The sequence below is a fragment of the Vanessa cardui genome, chromosome 26, assembly GCF_905220365.1.
Source record: "Vanessa cardui chromosome 26, ilVanCard2.1, whole genome shotgun sequence".
Taxonomy (NCBI): domain Eukaryota; kingdom Metazoa; phylum Arthropoda; class Insecta; order Lepidoptera; family Nymphalidae; genus Vanessa; species Vanessa cardui.
Window position 1 is genome coordinate 5,887,571 of NC_061148.1, and position 21,122 is coordinate 5,908,692.

Genomic DNA, 21,122 nt, shown 5'->3' on the forward strand with positions numbered 1-21,122 from the left:
GAATAATAAAAAAAAAAAAAAAAAAAAACATAAACATGACAGTTCAACGAGCGGCCATATTTGATTTTTATGGGTGCGTACAGTGTGTTCGTTATAACATTTTGAAACAATAAATAATAAAAAATCAATGGAATCCACATCAAATAATTATTTGTTTAGTTCTCTTTATTTTAATCAAGCGAAGCTAGGTTTTCTGTGACATGACAAACAAATTTTGTTAGCTATGAAAATAAATAAGCAAGAAGCATCTCGTGTTGGTGAAAATTAAAGTATCTTGAAATATAGGAACAGACATCTATACATATAATAAAATTTGAATGTCTGTTTGTAATATAAATAGCCCTCTTTTACTCAATGCATATGTATGTAAGGTACATATACCAAAATATCATTTTTTGTTTGTCTGTCTGTCTGTTTGTTCCGGCTAATCTCTGGAACGGCTGGACCGATTTTGACGGGACTTTCACTGGCAAATAACTGATATAATGAGGAGTAACTTAGCTATGTTGCGGGCTCAGATAGTTGTCAATAATATCATCATATGTAGTATATCTTCTTACAGATAAACTAAATTGTATTTGATTAACTGTGTCGTTCTCATAAAAAAAGAATATCAGAAAAACTCTTATATATATATATATATATATATATATATATATATATATTTAACAAATTTAATTATAGGCTTTTTTGCTTTCCACTGTACATTACAAGGACAGCGAAGGCTGCTTGAGCATCTTTATAATTGATACAAATGTCGCCTCTTCACGTTCGAAGTCGTTTCATAGTGTTTGTGAATAAATCTGGTTTTTATTGTTGCTGTAATTATGGAAATGAATTCGAATCACGTGAGTTTGAATCTTTATTATTATTTCGAAGTTCACCATTGTTTAAACACTAACTCAGTAGTTCTCAAACTTATTTTTCTAGTGGATCACTTTCAAAATTTTATTGGTTTCGGTGGACCCTTGCTGCTACATTTCTACCACATTCTTAAAGTCGCCAAAAAATTAAAATTGTGTCGCTTCTGAGTTCTGTCCCTATATTCCGATAGGTAAACTAAAAACGAAAAATTGTACATTTTCTAACACTATACTTATTAAAATAATAGAATTACAAGAAAAAAATTATCAGGTAATATAACTATGCTTACATTTTTGCTCTTTACTATCAAAAGCAGATAAATTTTCGTGAATCCCCATTAACATCTTATGAACCCCCATTTTTTATTCACGCCTACGTCCCCCATTATGTCTCGCGTGGAACCTGGACCACTTTGGGAATCACTGCACTATTACTTTTAATTGTCGTATGTACTTTTGAGGGGGACGATAGATTTTTGTCTCATTATAAAATATTTGATACTAACATCATCAATATGTGTACCTATATAAGGGTTTTTTTTTAAATTGTTTTAAAGAATCCTTTCGCATTTCTTATGCGATGGCGTTACCAAATATATACATTAATTATATTATTTTTCCTGCTAAATAATTCATAGTGTAATATTAAAAGAATATCTAAATATTATGAATAAAACACACTAATACAGGAATTTTATTTGTACATGCGACATTTTTCGGCATTCATAATAATATAATCTGACATTAAAAAACCGACGGATTGACCGAAATATATTTTTAAAATTTTATATGTAACCCTTAACATAAATAAAAAAACGACTTCAAAATAAGCACAAAATGTTATAAAAAAGGTTTTACAGAAAGTAATAAACAGCTAAATTTATTACAAACTCCTTATGAGCCAAATAATAATCCGAACACGTATGCCATTATCAGTAATTGCGGGTTGGAACTCAGACGAGCACCACATATTTCTCATGGCCTTAATATCTAGGCATACATATAAGCATAAGTAAAATTGTCATTTTTAAAATACCTTTGTCATAGAATCCACTACTGATACTTAAAGTCCTTTATTCAATAAAACATTATACTTACTTTTCATTCAATGGTGGTAGTTCACCAGTTCAAAAAAATGCCCTAAATTGAGAAAACCAGCAAAAGATACTCAAGCGGGTCGTTATTTAGTTTGACACTTATGCTATTTAGATATATTTTATATAAATATAAATAGTGTATATATAGTGTGTACAGACCAAGAAATTAAGTGTGATAGTTATACGACCTCGTGCTCCGCTGTGAGAGAAAACAGTATGAGGAAAAGTGATGGTAGAAATACCAAGTTTATATGACTCCAAAACTCCGATAACTTCGGAAGGAAATCATGTCACAATTGTGTGCGAAAATCCACTAAAAATCATGATCTCCGAAGAGACGGAAACTGTACTGATTTTAGTGGAATATTCCGGTGTACTGGACCGTACTAATCTTCTCGGGTACCGGTGAGTTCCATATACACCGACGCCCCTTCACTTGTTCAAACGCGTAACGCGTTCTTCTTATAAAGGAGACAAAACCTTAGCCCAGCAGTTGAACATTTGTAGAGTTGTTCATTTGACTAAATGAACAATGATAATGTATCAAAACGTGCAAAAATCTTATCTAATAAGCGGAGCAGTTGATGTTGTTATAAAAAAAACCTCATGTTTATTAGACGTAAAGACTCGCTGGGTTGTTGACCTCTCGCTATTTTTCTTCTGACAATCAGCAATACAAAGATTTAAATGAATAATGAAGAACATACGAAGGGCCAATTTTACATCTTCCTTAAATAAATAAAAAATCCATCAAAATTTTAACTATATAGGCAAACGGACAAGCAACATAGGCAACTTATAGTAAGTGATCAGTACTTCCTATACTGTATAATATAACTCCTGCATATTGCGAATGCGCCACCAACCTTGGCAATTAGATGGTATATCCCTGTGCCCTCAGTTTTCTTAGAATACAATACTATATATTAATATATATACTAAGCAGTGTTGCTTAGAAATAGAGATGACCAAACATGCCTGCACTAAATATACTAAGCAAAAACCATTAAAACATAAAAATACATACACAATATAAATTACAAATACAACTCAGATAACGATGCTACATAATATTGTAACCTAAAACTAAACCAGCTACATATAACATTGCTAACCTTTTTAACATAGTAGCATTATACTTACAAATTGTCAGTCAAAGAACCAGCTATAATTGCTCAAAATCAGGATGAGAAGTAACAAAAGAAAGTCGACGAAATAAAAAAAAGATGATTTCTGCGTTCGGGTCTTGTAATAAAATCATTCATTCAGAAAAAAACATGGGGTACCATAAAAGAGTCTGACAAAGTATTCCAATATTATAAGGACAGAGTTTTTCTATTTAATTTCAAACCACGGGCTCACATTTGAACAATGATTTTCTAGTAAACAGATATGTCATTAACGCGCAAAAAGTGAAGACTAGAAAACGTCCTAATTGGGACGTTTGCCTTTAGTCGTTTTCATCATAATTATGCCACGTAATACGTTATAATACATCATAATTATGTAGTAATACGTTTTGCGTAATTAAAACATAGTTATCCCTTTTACTTATTGTTTTTATCAAGCTATCCTTTTTACTTGTAACGAAATGTAAAATAAACGGTCCCCGGCGCGGCACTCTTTTTTCTGTTGTTTAGTATGGGTATAACATATCTGTTTATTAGAATATCAATGCATTTGCCCGTAATTTTTTACATTATACTTTTATACATTTTGGCGTTTTTATTTTATATTTTTACTGAACATCAGCAGATTTTTGTTGGACTTCAAGTTGGTCAGAAGACGTGGCCCACACTGACATTTTTTATTTATATTTTAAAATAATATATATGTACAGTCATATTAAGAAAACCTTCGTTACTTTTCAAATTAATTCCCTTATCAAGTCTTAAACTCTTAGTCCCTTTTGAATCTAAACATCAAATCATTGCGACGCAATATGTCATTCTCGATCGGTAAAGCAGATTATCGCTCATACTGAGCACGCGAAAATAGATCTTAAGGTGACGAACCTTTTCTTACCCCCTGTACATAATCTATAACAAATAAACTATAAGTAATTATTTTAATCCTATCCATGCCCTAAGGGTAGAGGTTTTATGTCTAAGAGGACGTTTCAATTCTGCAGATCGTTGCTATGTTCACATTAATTAATTTCATAAACTAAATACAAACGTGTTTAGAAAAGCATCCTTAAAATTTCAATTGAATTTAATATTAACTGCCATTTCCTACGCAGTTAGATTACCCTTGTAAACAATCATAATCATTTTATCTTATTGATATAACCGAGATCTTTAATTACACGTTAAAAATAAATAATATTTTCTGCTTGTAATCATTAAATACATAATATATAGATAAAAACAACGTATAACTCATTGTTCTGAATGAAAAAACGTTCTATGTGTTTGATAATGAAGCGAAATGGTTCCGTATAAAGATACATTCACTTTGGAATTTGTCCAAGCTCATTTGGGTAGGTACTTATAATCTTCCACCAAACAGTACCAGTACTGTTGTAATTCGGTTGGAAAACATAATATCTCACTGCATCACTGTTATTAGGCGATGGTGGCCATCAATTAATTACTTGATGGTATGTCATCAAGTAGCTTCTTGGTGGTAATGCTTTGTGCAAGCCCGCCGGGGTAGGTAACACCCATTCATCAGATATTCTACCGCTAAACAATAGTACGCAGTATTGTTGTGTTCCGGTTTGCAGGTTGAGTGAGCCAGTGTATCTACAGGTACAAGGGACATAGCATCTTAGTTCCCAAGGTTGGTGGCGCATTGACGATTTAAGGAATAGTTAATATTTCTTACAGCGTCATTGTCTATGGGTGATGGTGACCACTTACCATCAGGTGGCCCATATGCTCGTCCGTCAACCTATTTCATAAAAAAGTAACCTGTTTTTCAGGCTGCCAAAAGAAAGATTAGTTTCCTTATCATCATCCTCCTACCCTTATGCCAATTTTACTTGGAGTCGGCGCAGCATGTCTCCTTCTTCCATACTTCTCTGTCTGACGTCATCTCCCAAGTAACATTCTTTCTAACCATATCATCTTTCACACAATCCATCCATCGCTCTTTGGTCATTTTTTAAAACTTTGTCTCTCTGATTATTTGTTCCCGCTTGTCTCTGGAACGGTTGGATCAATTTTGGCAGAACTTTCACTAGCAGATAGATGATGTAATAAGGAGTAACTTAGGCTACAACAATAACATTATAAATGAAATAAAAATCCGACATAAACATTTAAATATCAACATAAAATTCACAAATAAAATGCACAATGTATTCATAATAATCCATAGTAATAGCAATAATTATTTATTACAATGTATTTAATCGTGATCGAGACAAAGGTAGCATAACGATAAAAGCGAATACAATCGATAGAAGGAAACGACTTTTTGTGAATACGTCAGACGAACGTCGACGTCTTTGACTATGATTTTTTAACAATATGCGAATTACGAGAAACATCTGCTTTTTGTTATTCTGAATTTGTTTTTTTGCATTCATTATAATGCCGCGCTCTCTAATTAATTTTATAATCTGAACAAATATACTATTCAATGTCTACACTTGGTGGTAGGGCTTTGCGCAAGCCCGCCTGGGTAGGTACCACCCACTCATCAGATATTCTACCGCTAAACAACAATACGCAGTATTGTTGTGTTCCGATTTGAAGGGTGAGTGAGCCAATGTAACTACAGGCACAAGGGACTATATCTTAGTTCCCAAGGTTGGTGGCGCATTGACGATGTAAGGAATAGCTAATATTTCTTACAGCGTCATTGTCTATGGGTGATGATGACCACTTACCATCATGGCTCATATCCTCGTCCGCAAACCTATTCCATAAAATAAAAAAAAATCTACCTTGAATATTATTAAATTCCAACACTGTGTGTGTGGGGAGGGGTGTAACAAAGTGAGTTTAAATATTATATATATAATATGTATAATATTATTTTGTTCCACTTTAACTGCCAAAATACCGTCAAAAACAATTAAATTTAAATTCTAAGGTTATTTTTTATTATGAAAAAAACTTTTATTTTTTTGCCTATTATTAGAACCGACCCTCCAAACAAGGGCGACAACTCGTGATAATAAATACAGCTGGGTATTTTTTATTCTATTTTTAATAATTATTTTTTCAGTTATCCGAGACACATACTCAGATCGAATTTGATCCAGCATCCAAACCGCCTCCACAGCCTCCCCCAGATGACGGAACAAGACGAAGATTTGTGCTCCATTCAGAGAAAGAGCCTTACGATTTCGTTGCCCACAGACAGATCGCGAAACCAACAAAGTTAGTATAATTTCGTATTATATCATTCAAATTTAAGTATATTGAAGGACCCTTGCAACTTGGTGGTACTATGTCGTGATGGTATATTTATATCATTTTTTATCAATTGATTTCAATTATGTAAACTATTCAATGCACCTATAGAGATGTATCACCTTGAATACTACCTATATTAATTATTATTTTAAAATGTTTAGTGATAAGGCTGTATATGTATATGTAATAACCTGTCTTCAAAAATTTTAGCTCTGTATAACATATATCATGGAAGGAGATGTTCAAATAAATCATACAATTTTTAAAATAAAAACACGCATTGCTTTTGTTGTTGTCTTTCTTAGCGTGTAATATATTGATATTTGTTTTATATATAATAGTTTAATAGTTCTTCTGCTAGGCCATGCAAGAATATCATCGCATCATTCATTATTAATTATTAACTGTCATTCGTGGCTTCGCATTCTACAGTAAGATATAAAAATGTAGCCTTCCTAGTAGAGTATTCTTGCTATATGGCAAATGAGATGGCACAGTGGTTAGAACGCGTGCATCTTAACAGATGTTTGGATTTAAACCCAGGCAAGCACCACTGAATATTCATGTCCTTAATTTGTACTTATAATTCATCTCTGGCTCGGCGGTGAAGGAAAACATCGTAAAACCTATATATGTCTAATTTCATAGAAATTCTGCTACATATGTATGTATTCCACCAAACCGCATTGCAACAGTTTGGTGGAACATGTTCTAAAACTTCTCCTCAAAAGACAGGAGGCCTTAGCCCAGCAGTGGGTAATTTACAGGCTGTTGTTGTTGTTATGACAAATAGCATCAAATTTGGTTCAGTAGTTTGACCATGTAAGAGCAACAGACATTCAGATAGTACAAATTATTTCCAAATTTAAATTGGTTTGATCAAATTTTTAAGGTCATGACGATACGAATATTTTATAGTATGCATTTATTTTTCCTGTTCGATAGATTTAATTTTGTTGTTATAACAAGTTATCTTGATGCATTTCCTTGTTTCAAGTAAACAAATTCAAGAATCAAATCTATAACCTCATTTTGTTTTTGATAATGTTATGTATGTACGCAAAAACATAAATGATTTTCCCAAAAATTGTGACGTACATTCCATTAATACTAGGAAGAAGAATAAACTTGTTACGTCTAGTACCCGATTACATAGGGTTAGTAACTCTTTTTTGGGGCAATGTATACGTTTTTACAACAGGATCCCAGAAAACGTTCAATAATATTCAATTATAAAATTCAAAAGAATCGTTAAAGAGCGCTTGTGTGCTAAAGGATATTACAGCACTAATGATTTTCTACTTGACTGCACACCTTGGTAATGAGATGATCGTCTCCAGGCTGTCAAATAACAAAAATATGTTTATTATTGTATATTGTAAATTGATATTAATATATAAACAAATAGATCCCGCTGAGTTTCTTTCGCCGGTTCTTTTCAGGTCTGCGGTATTCTATTCCGAACCGGTGATAGATTTTCGACTATTAATAAGATAGTATAAACACTTCCATTTTGAATAAAGGTTTTTGACTTTGACTTTTGATTAGCGAATTCATCTATACATATAATAAAATTGGAGTGTCTGTTTGTAATATTAAAATAACCGCTTTTTACTAAATGCATGTATGTATATACATGCATTGCAATATTTTGATATAATATGTAGGTACATATTATATCAAAATATTTTTTTTACAATTTTTTTCTGGCTGTCTATTTGCTCCTGTTCATCACTGGAATGGCTGGGCCAATTTTGACAGGACTTTCACTAGCGGATAGCTGATGTAGTAAGGAGTAATTGGACCACCAATTGAAAGAAGGGAACAAACGCCACTTTTCGACGTATTCACTTTTATACACTCACACATTCTTTAGACGAAGGGCTAAATATTATACATTTAAGACAGGTATGTCGGTGAATAAATCAGGATATTTTCTGCGAAACGGCTGATGACAACTAGTAAAACGGCGTATAAAATTTGTGCACGTAGGTATTTGGATTTCCTAGTCATTAATTTTTAATATGTAATAATATCATAAATACTAGTTAGATTGTAATCACATTTATACAACAACAACAGCCTGTAAATTCCCACTGCTGGGCTAAAGGCCTCCTCTCCCTTTGAGGAGAAGGTTTGGACCATATTCCACCACGATGTCCAAATGTTCCAATGCGGGTTGGTGGAATATGTTCCAAAGCCTCTCCTTAATGGAAGAGGTCTTAGCCCAGCAGTGGGAAATTTATGCGGGTTGGTGGAATACACATGTGGCAGAATTTCTATGAAATTTTTCACATGCAGGTTTCCTCACGATGTTTTCGCTGAACACGAGATGAATTATAAAGACAAATTAAGCACATGAATCATCGGTGCTTGCCTGGTTTACCCGCAATCATCGGTTAACACGTTAGCTGCCATGGACGAAATTGGAAAATTTCAAAAAAATGTAACCTTGTTTTTTAGTTTGTTTCGCCTTAGGAGGGCAAAAAATAGGTAATGGCTTCATATACATGACATTACCTTGTATATAAGTCGTTATTTACAACTGGCGGTCACATGAGCCCGACATGGCCTGAATGTAATTATTATTTCATTTACGCCACGCGGGTCACTCCGGCGGACACTCGATGCCCCGCCCCATTTCGTCGCGCGAGCCACGTTTGACGAATCACTGACGCTTTCTTCAAATTTTTTAGTTTACCGGTAATTGGTCTAGGTGAAGGTCATTATATCGTGTTTTGACTATTGTTTACTTAATTATTTATGCAAATAACGGTATTTGTGTATTAATAACATGCAATAATGTTTTCTGATGACTTTGTGTTACAACAAGACGATTTATTGGAAATCGAAAACATCGAGACACAATTCGCACTTCAAGGTGAATCACAGTGTAATCAGGAACATGATTCCTCAAGTGAATATTCGGATGACTTACTTTTGGATACACAAAGAAAAAGAAAAAGACGTCGAATTTTGTCGGAATCAGAATCTGATGCGGAGGACTCGTTTGTAAGGCCGTCATCAGACGGGGCTACAGCTTCAAGTAATTGGTCAATCACAACAGGTAACCAACCAAGAATCATTCCTTACACAGAAGCTCCTGGTTTGAGACCATTTCAGTTAAGGTACTCGATGCATAATGCAAACCCTGAAGACTTTTATACTCTAATGGTACCTGACAGTATTTTTGAATATATTGCACATCAAACTAATCTTTTTGCTCAACAAACAATTTCAAAAGGGGGTTTAAAGCCTGGTTCTAGACTGCACATGTGGAAATCCACGGATGTTGAAGAGATTAAAAAGTTATTTGGCATTATTATATACATGGGAATGGTGAAGCTACCATCTATGGCGCTATATTGGTCGAATGACCCGATGTTCGAACAAAAGTATGTTAAAAATGCAATGAGTCGTAATAGGTTCGAGCTGCTTCTCCGTATGCTCCATTTTGCCAACAACGAAGAGGCTAGAAGAGGTCATCGTCTATATAAGATAAGCGAACTAATAAGTACCCTCAATAAAAATTTTGAAACTCATTTCACTCCTAATGAGTCGCTATGCGTTGATGAAAGCTTAGTGCCGTTCCGTGGGCGTATTATATTCAGGCAATACCTAAAACAAAAACGACATAAATATGGAGTAAAAGTTTTTAAGCTATGTACAATCCCTGGGTATACATATAAGCTGGAGGTTTATGCTGGCAAGCAACTGGATACTTCAAATACAACGCCAACGAATGTTGTACTAAATCTTTGCAAAGAATTGTTTCACAAGGGTCATACTATGTACACAGATAACTGGTATACAAGTGTGGAATTAGCTGAAAAACTATTAGAAGCTGATACTCATTTGGTTGGGACGGTTCGAAAAAATAGAAAGAGGCTACCGAAAGATGTTACTCAGAAGAAGCTAAAGATAGGAGAACACATTGCCCGTGAAAATGAAAAAGGAATAACGGTAATGAAATGGCGGGATAAGAGAGAAGTGTTGTTGCTATCGACAAAGCACACAGATAATTTTCGAGTTACGACGAATAAACGAGGTGTTCAAAAAAGAAAACCTAAGATGATACTGGATTACAACGAGGCTAAATCAGCCGTGGATTTGTCGGACCAAATGTCTGCTTACTCCACTCCACTTCGAAAGACAGTAAAGTGGTACCGAAAGTTAGCATTCGAATTACTTCTCAATACAGCTGTCGTAAACGCTTTGGTACTGTACAAACAAACGACAAATCAAAACATTTCTATAGTCCAATTTCGGAAGGCGTTAGTTCATCATTTGATGACTTCAAATAAAGAAAATCAGACCACTGCATCACGGCCGTCCCGACAAAAGCATCGACTTTTGTCCAAAGAAGGCAAGGCCAAACAGGTCCGAAGAAATTGCCTTGGATGTTACAAGAAGAATGTGGAAACTCTTGGCAGGCAAACAGCACGCAACAGAACAAAAAAAGTTGTAACCTACTGCCCAAGCTGCCCCGGGGAACCGCATTTATGTCTGGATTGTTTCAACATTCAACATCGCTAAGTTAAAAATTTCATTTTGTTTTTTTTTTACTTTAATTCCTTTTTTATATAAAAATTACCAATTGTCTGATAAACATTAACATTAAACTATTATTACAATAAACAAATGAGTGCAGGACTTTTTTTTTACCTGTTCAATTACCAGTGTCTGTAGCTTCCCTCTAGATGCGAGTTCCATGCCCGGCAGTGGAATATTTTGTATGCTACCTTTTCCATTTATTACACTTTCAAATAGTAAAAACCGCATCAAAATCCGTTTAATAATTTAGAAACTAGGGAAGAAACAGACAGTCGTGGAAAACAGCTTCGTTTTACGCCATAGAAAGATTCAAGTAATTTAATTTTTTACTCCATCTTTCCAAATTTTCACTTAAGTTCGGTTGCTACTCTATTTTTACTATAGTACTAGGCCGCGCGGGTCACTTCGTATGCCGAAATGTAGCGTATACGAGACCGCCGGCCCTCAGCGGTCAGTTGAAGTAAGGGGTGTCGTGTCGGTCACCATTGTCCGACGCGGCCCGAATGAAACATTTACTGGCGGTCACCATTGTCCGACATGGCGACTAACGTGTTAAGATGCACGCGTTCTAACTTCTGGGCCATCTCGACATTTATACAATTTTCTTTAATGCAATTCAACTCATCTTATACGTGTTCATCTACATCGTCACCATGTATTATAATATAATAATTAAACATTTTTGCCATTAGATAATACAAATCGCTATGTCCTTGCATTTGAATTCTGTTATATCTCCGAAAATATTCATTTAAACTACATGCTGTACAGGGCCGTATTAAATATATAATACGTATAAGGACTAACACTTAAAATCGCTTCGAAAATAAACCATTACTTATCTTAAAAGGAAATGAATAAAATTTGTTTATTATAGGTAAGAAGAGTTATACCATCCCGGACTTTTTTGATACATTTATTTAGATCTATCTCGTAGGGTTCGCCAGTATTTGCAATGTAAACGCGAAAAATATGGGTCTATTTACAATATTACTTTAGAAACTTCTAAAATAATCAGTATCTCTCTACTATATTGTGCATGTATTATACATATAAACTTTCCTCTTGAATCAATCTCATGTTATCTCATCAACATCCGTTGTGTAATTTTAAATATCTAAGGATACATAGTGACAGACAGCGGTAGGCGACTTTGTTTTATACTTTATAATAATGATTCTATAATAAATGAATATTTGTTTTCTATTACAGCACGTTAGAGTCAACTGGACATTTAATAAAGGGCTGCCTGGGGGGTGGCATACTCGGCATACACGAAGCATACATGAAGTGTGGCATTTGGACATCGTTATTTATCACTATTATATTTGGAGTCTATATCGCATACTGTGTAAATGTAAGTAGGTTCATATTCATTGGTAAGAATGCCAATCATTTTAAAATGAAAATAATAAAAAAGTTTGAAGTTTCAGGAAGGTGTAGAATTTTTATTTATTTTATGTAATATACATAGGTGGACGGGTCAATGGCTATTCAGATGGTAAGTTGTCACTACCACCCATAGACTTTGGCGCTGTTAGAAATATTAACCCCTTCCTTAACACGCCAAACTCAACCAACCTTAGGAACTAAGATGCTATGTCCCTTGTAACTGTAGTTACTCGTCCTTCAAATCGTAAAGTAACAATACTAAGTATTGCTGTTTCCCAAAATTCGTTCTTGAATAAGTTCTGTGATAAGAAATAAAAAAGTAAAAACGCACAAACAAACAAATTAATAATCCCCTTAATAAGCTTCATATTTCTAATTAATGTTTATGATAAAAAAAGCGTTGAGTTAATACCTGTTGACTTCCAAGCAGGATATATTAATTTAAATAATTGTATTTAACTAACTTGACTTTTATTTTTTAAATGTTGAAAAAAGAATAACTACTGAGTTTCTTGCCGGTTTTTCTCGGTAGAGTTTACTTTCCGAACCGGTGTAAGCTTCAATCAATTGTTAAATGATGATTCACAAGTGATTGTATAAAGTGTATTTATATTTTGATTAAGATCAGCGAAAGTAATCTTCTCTATGTAACATAGGCGGAAATATTTGAATAGCTTTGCAAAAAGGATACATTTTAATTAATTAAATCCTTCTTCGTCGTCTATATTTAAATTTCGAATCTTGTTCCATAAACGTACTATGAAATAAAGTATTATTTTTAGTTCAAATACAAATATTTATTACCACTGCTATTATAAGAAGTTATGTTATTTTTTCTCATAAAATAATCTTGCTATATTTCTCGATGTGATATTATCTAAACTAAAATTATATATTTATGTTATGAGATTTTCTCATACAAATCATGTAAACACTTCGGAGCACTTCTTTAGTTATCAAACTAGAAGTGATTTAATAACAAATGAATTGGAGATGTTTATCGAACAAATATGATAATAATAATAAATGTTTATTTCATCAATAACCAAGACAGTACCATAACATCTCAAAGTTGACTTCCTCTTTTGAGTGACATGAGCTCCCGTGCCAGAAGAAGTCGCTCTTCCTCAACACACTCATCCCTTTATTCAAAGTTATAAGATGAAACAAGCTAAGAATTACAAAAATATATATAATAGTTAATGGCAGAGCGCGCGAGCGTGTGTGTCTCTCTCTCTCTGCGTGTGTGTGTGTGTGTGAATACACTTGTAAATTACGTGTGAAATTTTCATGTGTAAATGGCTAACTGTATAGATATACAATCCAATTTACAAAACATGATAAATATGTTTGTTTGATATCAACAATGAAATTTCCTATTTTTATATTCTCCGAATTAATAGCTCTTTAAGGAATAGTGATACGATCCATCTTGGATTTTATATATAACTAGCTGATCCTGTGGCTTTACCCATGCAAAATTTATAAGACACAAACTTTCAAACCCCATGTGAGCTCTTTAGGAATGGAGTTTGGTAAAATTATTCCTTAACGAATGTCTACACCCTATGAGAAATCCACATGATTTCTTGATTAATGAGTAAGTGTTTCGCTGTAAATATCCTATACGTGTATCTTTGTCTCCATGGTGAAGGAAAGCAATTTTGATTTTATCGAAATCTTGAGATTTTTTTGGGAACAAGACGCAATAAAACAAATTAACATTTTCTTTTAATAAAGCGTAAGCAGCTTTCTTCAAACCTACCGAGACGCCTTTCGTTGCCTATATAAATATAGATACATATTTACATATATATGTATCTATACATCGATGGCAATGAGTAATTAACATTTAAAAAAAATAGTAATATTTCCTCAATTCAATTACAGAGTTACTAATAATATTCCTATTTACTTTTAAGCTAAATGTGTGTTAGAAGTAGGGACGACAAAAACCCAAAAACCGGGATTTAGTGATATTGACGCTACAAATAATTCTCCGTCTTTTTGTTCCCTAGTTACTCGTAAAGTCAGCTCAGACGCTATACAAAAGGCTGCATCTACCACAGATGTCATATCCAGATCTCGCAGAGGCTTCTCTAGAAGTTGGACCGTTTCCTAGTCTGAAGAAGTACAGTAAATGGTTCAGGTAATTCGTGTTATGACTATCTTGGTGAACATACACTCAACAGTTCTTTATATATAACAGAGTGGATATAATATTTGAAGAAACTGGATCGTACCTGTAGTGTACACAGATCTGTAATAATATAATAAATATTATTGGACTTATATGTATATTATCTGTGTATTTATGTATCTGTCCTCTCGAGTGACACACATAATAATAACAAAGAAAGCGCGGGGATATAAAAAATATGATTTGGGCGCGGGTGAAGGCGTTGTGTGTGCACGGAGAGTGGATATTTAAATATATTTATATGTAACTTGTAAAACGATCTTACAAGTATATATGTGAACATTCCAGGGGGCGACGAGGATAATTGTGAGTTATTTTTTTATGTTCTTAATTATAGAAAAGGAGATTCCCAGGCAGATTTATTCACTTTCCTGAAAAATTTTAACTGTATCTATGTTTCTAACTGTTATTTATTTAATTATATTGATGCTCAAAATACACTACAGTACCAACTAAAGATCCCAAGGTGGAATGAGTATACGTACCAAGACCGACATAAAGATATATGCAACAATATTCGTTATCACTAATCTAATCTACGTGTAATTATTTCAATTGAATGCAAACATAACAATTCTTCATGATTAATTAATTTACATTACATCATTAACTTTAAGTCCTTAAATATATATAAATATGAAATGAAAAAAGTTACTGCATAAATCTTGACCGCGTGGCATGATGTGGCAGGAATGATTTCAGCATTTTCTTATTGAATTACAATTTCGATTCTCTGGCCAAAAGAGCGTCCAACGCTCGTAGCAAACGGCCGCCGTGCATGCGCCTATCACGAGCATGTCGGTGATACAAAACTATAAGGTTTTCCTGTACCAAAAAGTACCCAACGCGGCTGTAGAAGTTCACACTTAAAAAACGAACCAGCTCTCCTGTCCTAGTAGAAAGCAATAGAGCGAGTTGTTCTACTTTTAATTAAGCTTTTTTGCTCTACAACTCCAATATAAAATGCAATATCAGATACAGAATTTTGAAATAGTACGTGATGACTAAGTTATAGTCGAATAACTTTTAAATATTTTTAACTAGATACGCAGTGGATTTAACGATATGCATCGATCTCTTCGGCGCTTGCTGCGTGTACCAGATAATAATAGCGAAGACCATCAAAGAGGTCGTGGAAAGTACAACAGACGTGCCCGTTGGTGACCAGAACATACTGAGACTCTACATCTTGACTCTGCTCGTTCCAGTACTACTTCTCTGCATGATAACAACGCTGAAGTATTTGGCACCATTTTCTTTATTGGCGGATGCGTTTATTGGTAAATATAGTTTCAAAGCTATTAATCACATGTATCTTTATTTAAAATGTATCGTTGATCGTTAGGTCTCGAGAACCAGAAATAGAAAGAGTACTCATAATATATGAGGTTCGTACAAAGCTATACCACCGCTTTTTTAATATCGTAGTATCTGCCCAAGACTTCATGTTTTTGGTTAACCAAACAGATGAAGCCGTGAGTGGATAATTAGGTGCTTGTCCTATTCTGTTTTCTGTGATGAATCCGTACGATTTCATGAAGATCGATTCAGTATTTATGATGTGAGACCATAAAAATATTAAAAGTCACTTTCTCATGTATAATATTAGTTTAGCTATGATCAATATGACAATATTAACTGTAGTCGGGATAAGAAAAGGTTCGTCGCCTTAAGATATATTTTCGTGTGCTCAGTATGAGCGATAATCTGCTTTACCGATTGAGAATGACATATTGCGTTGCAATGATATGATAGTTAAAGACTTGATAAAGGAATGAATTTGAAAACTGACGAAGGTATTCTTACTCTGTCGGTACATCTGTGTACGCTTTACATATACTTTTTTTATATAAAACTAGATGAAATGACATAATTACCATAAATTGTTAAAAGGAAAAAACGTCCAAAGCTGTTGATTGTTGAAGCTTGTTGATTTCAAAAGTTAATTCTATCATTATTGATTTTTCAGTGGCCTGCGTTGTCGCGACCGTGGTTTATGGCTACCAAAATGCACCACCATTGTCTTCAGTGCCAGCGTGGAAGGACACGATTGGGTTCTTTGAATTCTGCGGTATCGTTATCTTCAGTATGGAGGGCGTTGGAGTTTCTCTACCGATTGAGAATAACATGAAAGACCCAACAAAGTTCCCATTAATATTATGTTCCGGTATGTTTTCTATTGCTTATATAATTTATTAATAAAATATGTAAATAAAACAGCACGTAGTTTTTGCTCTGTCACGACGCCAATTTCATCACATTGGTTCACTGCTACTTGGTGGATAGATAAGCGCCTTAGTCAGTTCTGGTGCGTGCATATTTCTTTTCAATGTTGTTCTTCAATGGTAAATATAAAAACATAATAGGTCAAATGCTTACATTAAAAACTCAGCACTATCTTTCCAGATCAATTCCTAAAAAAAGGACTTACTTACTTTTTTTGTAATGCATCCTAATGAAAAAAGTAACAGTAGACTTCTGGTGATAACTTAAATGTAATACAACTTACAACTTTGTCAACAATGATAACATAAAAATACCAAATTTTCCTTTTGAACGCTTTAGATATGATCAAGTCAATAGCTCCGTCTCCATTATGTTGTTTGTGTACTGAAATGTAATTAAAATCCTCGATGATTTATACTTAAACTTGATTCAATTTTATTTTTATAAATTCATTAAGGACCAAAACACTATTATCTATTAATATTAGGGAATAGTCAATTGTGCCCAACGTTTTGTGCGGAAGAAACATTTCATCATACCATCTATATAAAAAAAATACTTAATACCAAAAAATCATATTATAATAGTATTTAATCTCACTAAATACCATATATGATACTCTTTTCTATGCCTATTTATAAAGCTTAGTTTGTATTTAGTGTTACTCAAGTGTTATGTCAAGCACAAGGAACGCATCAATTTAGATCATTGCACGGAATAAAACCAACACGTGCACCTTCATTCAAGACCAATCATTGGTCTATAAACAACAGCTGCTAACAGCAGATTGTACCTAAACACAATTTATTTACGTACAGTGCACTATAATTTATTTATTTGTTGCAGGAATGGCCGTAGTCGTTTCTTTTCTAATGTTAGTAGGGTTCTTTGGATACTGGGGTTTTGGAGAAAATTCTATATCACCCGTAACGCTAAACTTTCCCACTACAACGTGAGTTATTTTTTTATTTACCAATCTAAACATTTGGTGACTCCTGTCCTGAGCTATCGGACATGATTATTTTATTCTCTTATGAGATTACCTACTGTATGGGTGGTAACATCACAATATTATTGCGCTGGTGTGTTTATTTTTTAGAGTCGTGATAGCCCAGTGGTTAGAACGCGTGCATCTTAACCGATGATTGCGGGTTCAAACCCAGGCAAGCACCGCTGATTCATGTGCTTAATTTGACTTTATAATTCATCTCGTTCTCAGCGGTGAAGGAAAACATCGTGAGGAAACCTGCATGTGACAAATTTCATAGAAATTCTGCCACATGTGTATTCCACCAACCCGCATTGGAACAGCGTGGTGGAATATGTTTCAAACCTTCTCCTCAAAGGGAGAGGAAGCCTTTAGCCCAGCAGTGGGAATTTACAGGCTGTTGTTGTTGGTGTGTTTACGTATATTCTCTCATAGTCTAACGAGATCGAATAATCAGAGACAAGAGAACACGAAAATGCCGCCAGCTTCTTGTTTTCAGCCTGGCAATAAAATGGCACTGTATTAGAGAGTTTTACGAGTGACAACTGGCAAAACGTCCTTATGTGTTTCTAGTATATAAATGATGGGTTGTAGGACTCGCCGGATCTTGTAACGCCTAGTTCGCCACATCACAACGGGATACACAACAACAACAGCCTGTAAATTCCCACTGGTGGGCTGAAGGCCTCCTCTCCCTTTGACGAGAAGGTTTGGAACATATTCCACCACGCTGTTCCAATGCGGGTTGGTGGAATACACATGTGGCAGAATTTCTTTGAAATTTCTCACATGCAGGTTTCCTCACGATGTGTTCCTTCACCGCTGAGTACGAGATAATTTATAAAGACAAATTAAGCACATGAATCAGCGGTGCTTGCCTGGGTTTGAACCCGCAATCATCGGTTAAGATGCACGCGTTCTAACCACTGGGCCATCTTGACTCTTACACAAAAAATAAATATGGGGTACCTCACCCCAACTCTCAGAGATGCATCACGAGATCGCGTATACATGCTACTGTGATGTTTCCTGTACTTACGATGAGTAACTTAGTTAGTGGGACTACTGCTTTAAACTCTAATATGTGACACTAAACTTATTTCAATCATATTAAATAAACCTATAGAACCGAAATATCATTAGAACATAAAAAACAAGCGCGCGAAACTCTTTCTATGAGCTAAATATAACATAAATAAAATATTCCACAGTATAAATACAGATAAGTTAAATTTTATTTGTTTTTCCTCAGATTTCCAACTATCCTCAAATGTTTGATGGGCGTGATGATCTTCATAACGTTCGCTCTGAACTTCTGGGCACCTTTCAACCTGGTCTGGTTCTACATGTCCAAGAAACACGATCCAAGTAAACATTGGCTATGGGAAAGGATATACAGAGCCACATTCGTCGTCGTGATAACAGCTATTGCGATTGCCTTCCCTAATATTGGGAATTTAATGGGTTTGGTAAGTTAATTATTTAATTTATAATAATTAATATTAGTAGTGGCAACACTGCCATTCAGATAATTAATACGAATTGTTTCAAAGCCGAAATTTTTATTCATTAATATACTAATTTCTTTCACATTGTTATATGATTTCCAATAATCATTGAATGTTTGTTTTAAAATAAAAATATTACCTAAGGCCTGTATTTGAAACGATTATATCTAATTCCATATATATCATTTAAGCGACTTTTTCCAACATTCTTGGATTCGACACAAAGGCAAAAATAATGCTCTGACACACTTTGACAGCTAAAATATTGAACCAAACTTGATAGTTTGTTGTTAAACAAATTAAACCCCAAGGAAGGACATACATGACTTTTTTATATCTAAATCTTATAACTGCATTAATATTAACATTAAGTGAATGTTTCACAACTTTTATGGTACTTCTACATATTCCGATCTAGTAATACGAACAATTAATTAATTTATTGTTTTTTTTTTTCAGTTGGGTGCATTTTGTTTATCAAACATGGGTTTCATATTCCCAGCTTTAATAGATCTGCTCGTTATATGGGAGAGTCCGGGTCTAGGTAAATGGAAGTGGCGTCTGTGGGTCAACGTCCTTGTTATTTTGTTGGGGATATTATTATTTGTAGCTGGAACTTATTCTAATGTTAAAGGTTTAATAGTCAATTTGTAAATAAAATTAATATTTATGTATTTTTTTTATTCTGAATTGCCTGTATAATTCAGACCTTTGCTTGAATGTGGTAAGACGTTTCATTAAATGGCCAATTAACATTAACAAATTAGCTGCGACATATACGCAGGCTGTATGTCTTTGCTAGGAAAATGTATATACACATATTAAATAAAAACTTGATTCCTGAATTAATAACAACATGTATTATATTTAAGTTATTTATTTTATCCATAATATTTGACTCTAAATTGGTAATCATGTAATAGTCGTTAATTTTAAATATAGAACATAAGCATTTTATATAAAAAAACAGAATGAATTAAACTCGTATAATGGAATTAAATAATATAACAAATTTACAAACAAATAATTTATTTCAAAACAAACGTTGATTATTATCTCTCGTGTATTATGACAAATAGAACTCTATTACAATAGAAATAAATCACTATTTACAGTAATCATACACAATTAAATCAAGGCTACATTTTCTCCCTCTAACATGATCACCATTGTATTTCTATCTCTTTCACACACGAGGGACGCAAAGTGAACTATAGAGTGGGATGCCGAATTGAAACTCAAGGCGTCATTGCATTAGTAATGATTATTCTATCTTTCTCACACCTGGCAGAGACGCATAGAATTAAAGTGGGATCATTCCAATTTTAAATAACGAATGTCACATGTAATGAAAAGGTAAATTAAATCAGAGGAACAATGCCTAAAAAGAATCAATTCAAATATAGAACGCTTTTTATATTTAAAATAATAATCTGTATTTACTATTAAAATGAGACATTTAGTGTTTCATCGTAACGTTGTACTCACATTCAATCTCCAAAGAGGTTTGATTACCACAAAAACCATTAATCAAAAATCATATTGCATCCTTGTCATATTCATGACAAACGATTGAAACAGGAAATATTACAAGAGAAGTTACATAACTACCCACGAACCCAGTTTACTCGAGGCATAACTATTACGTACAGTCAGAGTAAGAAAACCTTCGTCAGTTTTCAAATTAATTTCTTTATCAAGTCTTAAACTCTTAGTACCTTTTGAATTTAAACATCAAATCATTGCGACGCAATATGTCATTCTCGATCGGTAAAGCAGATTATCGCTCATACTGAGGACACGAAAATAGATCTTAAGGTGACGAACCTTTTCTTACCCCGACTGTACATATGCATCCCATACAATAGCATACAAAATATATATTGGTCTGCGCACAGATTGTATATTAACCTTAAAGGGACAA

At 33.9% G+C, this 21,122-nt stretch overlaps 1 protein-coding gene across 1 annotated transcript; it reads left to right on the forward strand.

The window, feature by feature from the left end:
• Positions 1-738: 738 nt before the first annotated feature.
• Positions 739-19,872, forward strand: LOC124540817 (proton-coupled amino acid transporter-like protein CG1139). Its single transcript, XM_047118538.1, has 9 exons — positions 739-848; positions 6,140-6,294; positions 12,097-12,241; positions 14,295-14,425; positions 15,521-15,756; positions 16,446-16,643; positions 17,549-17,654; positions 18,943-19,159; positions 19,658-19,872. The coding sequence occupies exons 1-9, from the start codon at positions 828-830 to the stop codon at positions 19,850-19,852; spliced, it is 1,404 nt and encodes a 467-aa protein (XP_046974494.1). The 5' UTR covers positions 739-827; the 3' UTR covers positions 19,853-19,872.
• Positions 19,873-21,122: the final 1,250 nt, after the last annotated feature.

What these genes read in the sequence shown, in the direction of transcription:
- LOC124540817 (XM_047118538.1), top strand. Translation starts at nt 828, where the DNA reads ATGGAAATGAATTCGAATCAC. An exon ending in CAGATCGCGAAACCAACAAA is followed by an intron (nt 6,295 to 12,096) that starts GTTAGTATAATT and finishes TTTCTATTACAG; the next exon opens with CACGTTAGAGTCAACTGGAC. An exon ending in TTGGGAATTTAATGGGTTTG is followed by an intron (nt 19,160 to 19,657) that starts GTAAGTTAATTA and finishes TTTTTTTTTCAG; the next exon opens with TTGGGTGCATTTTGTTTATC.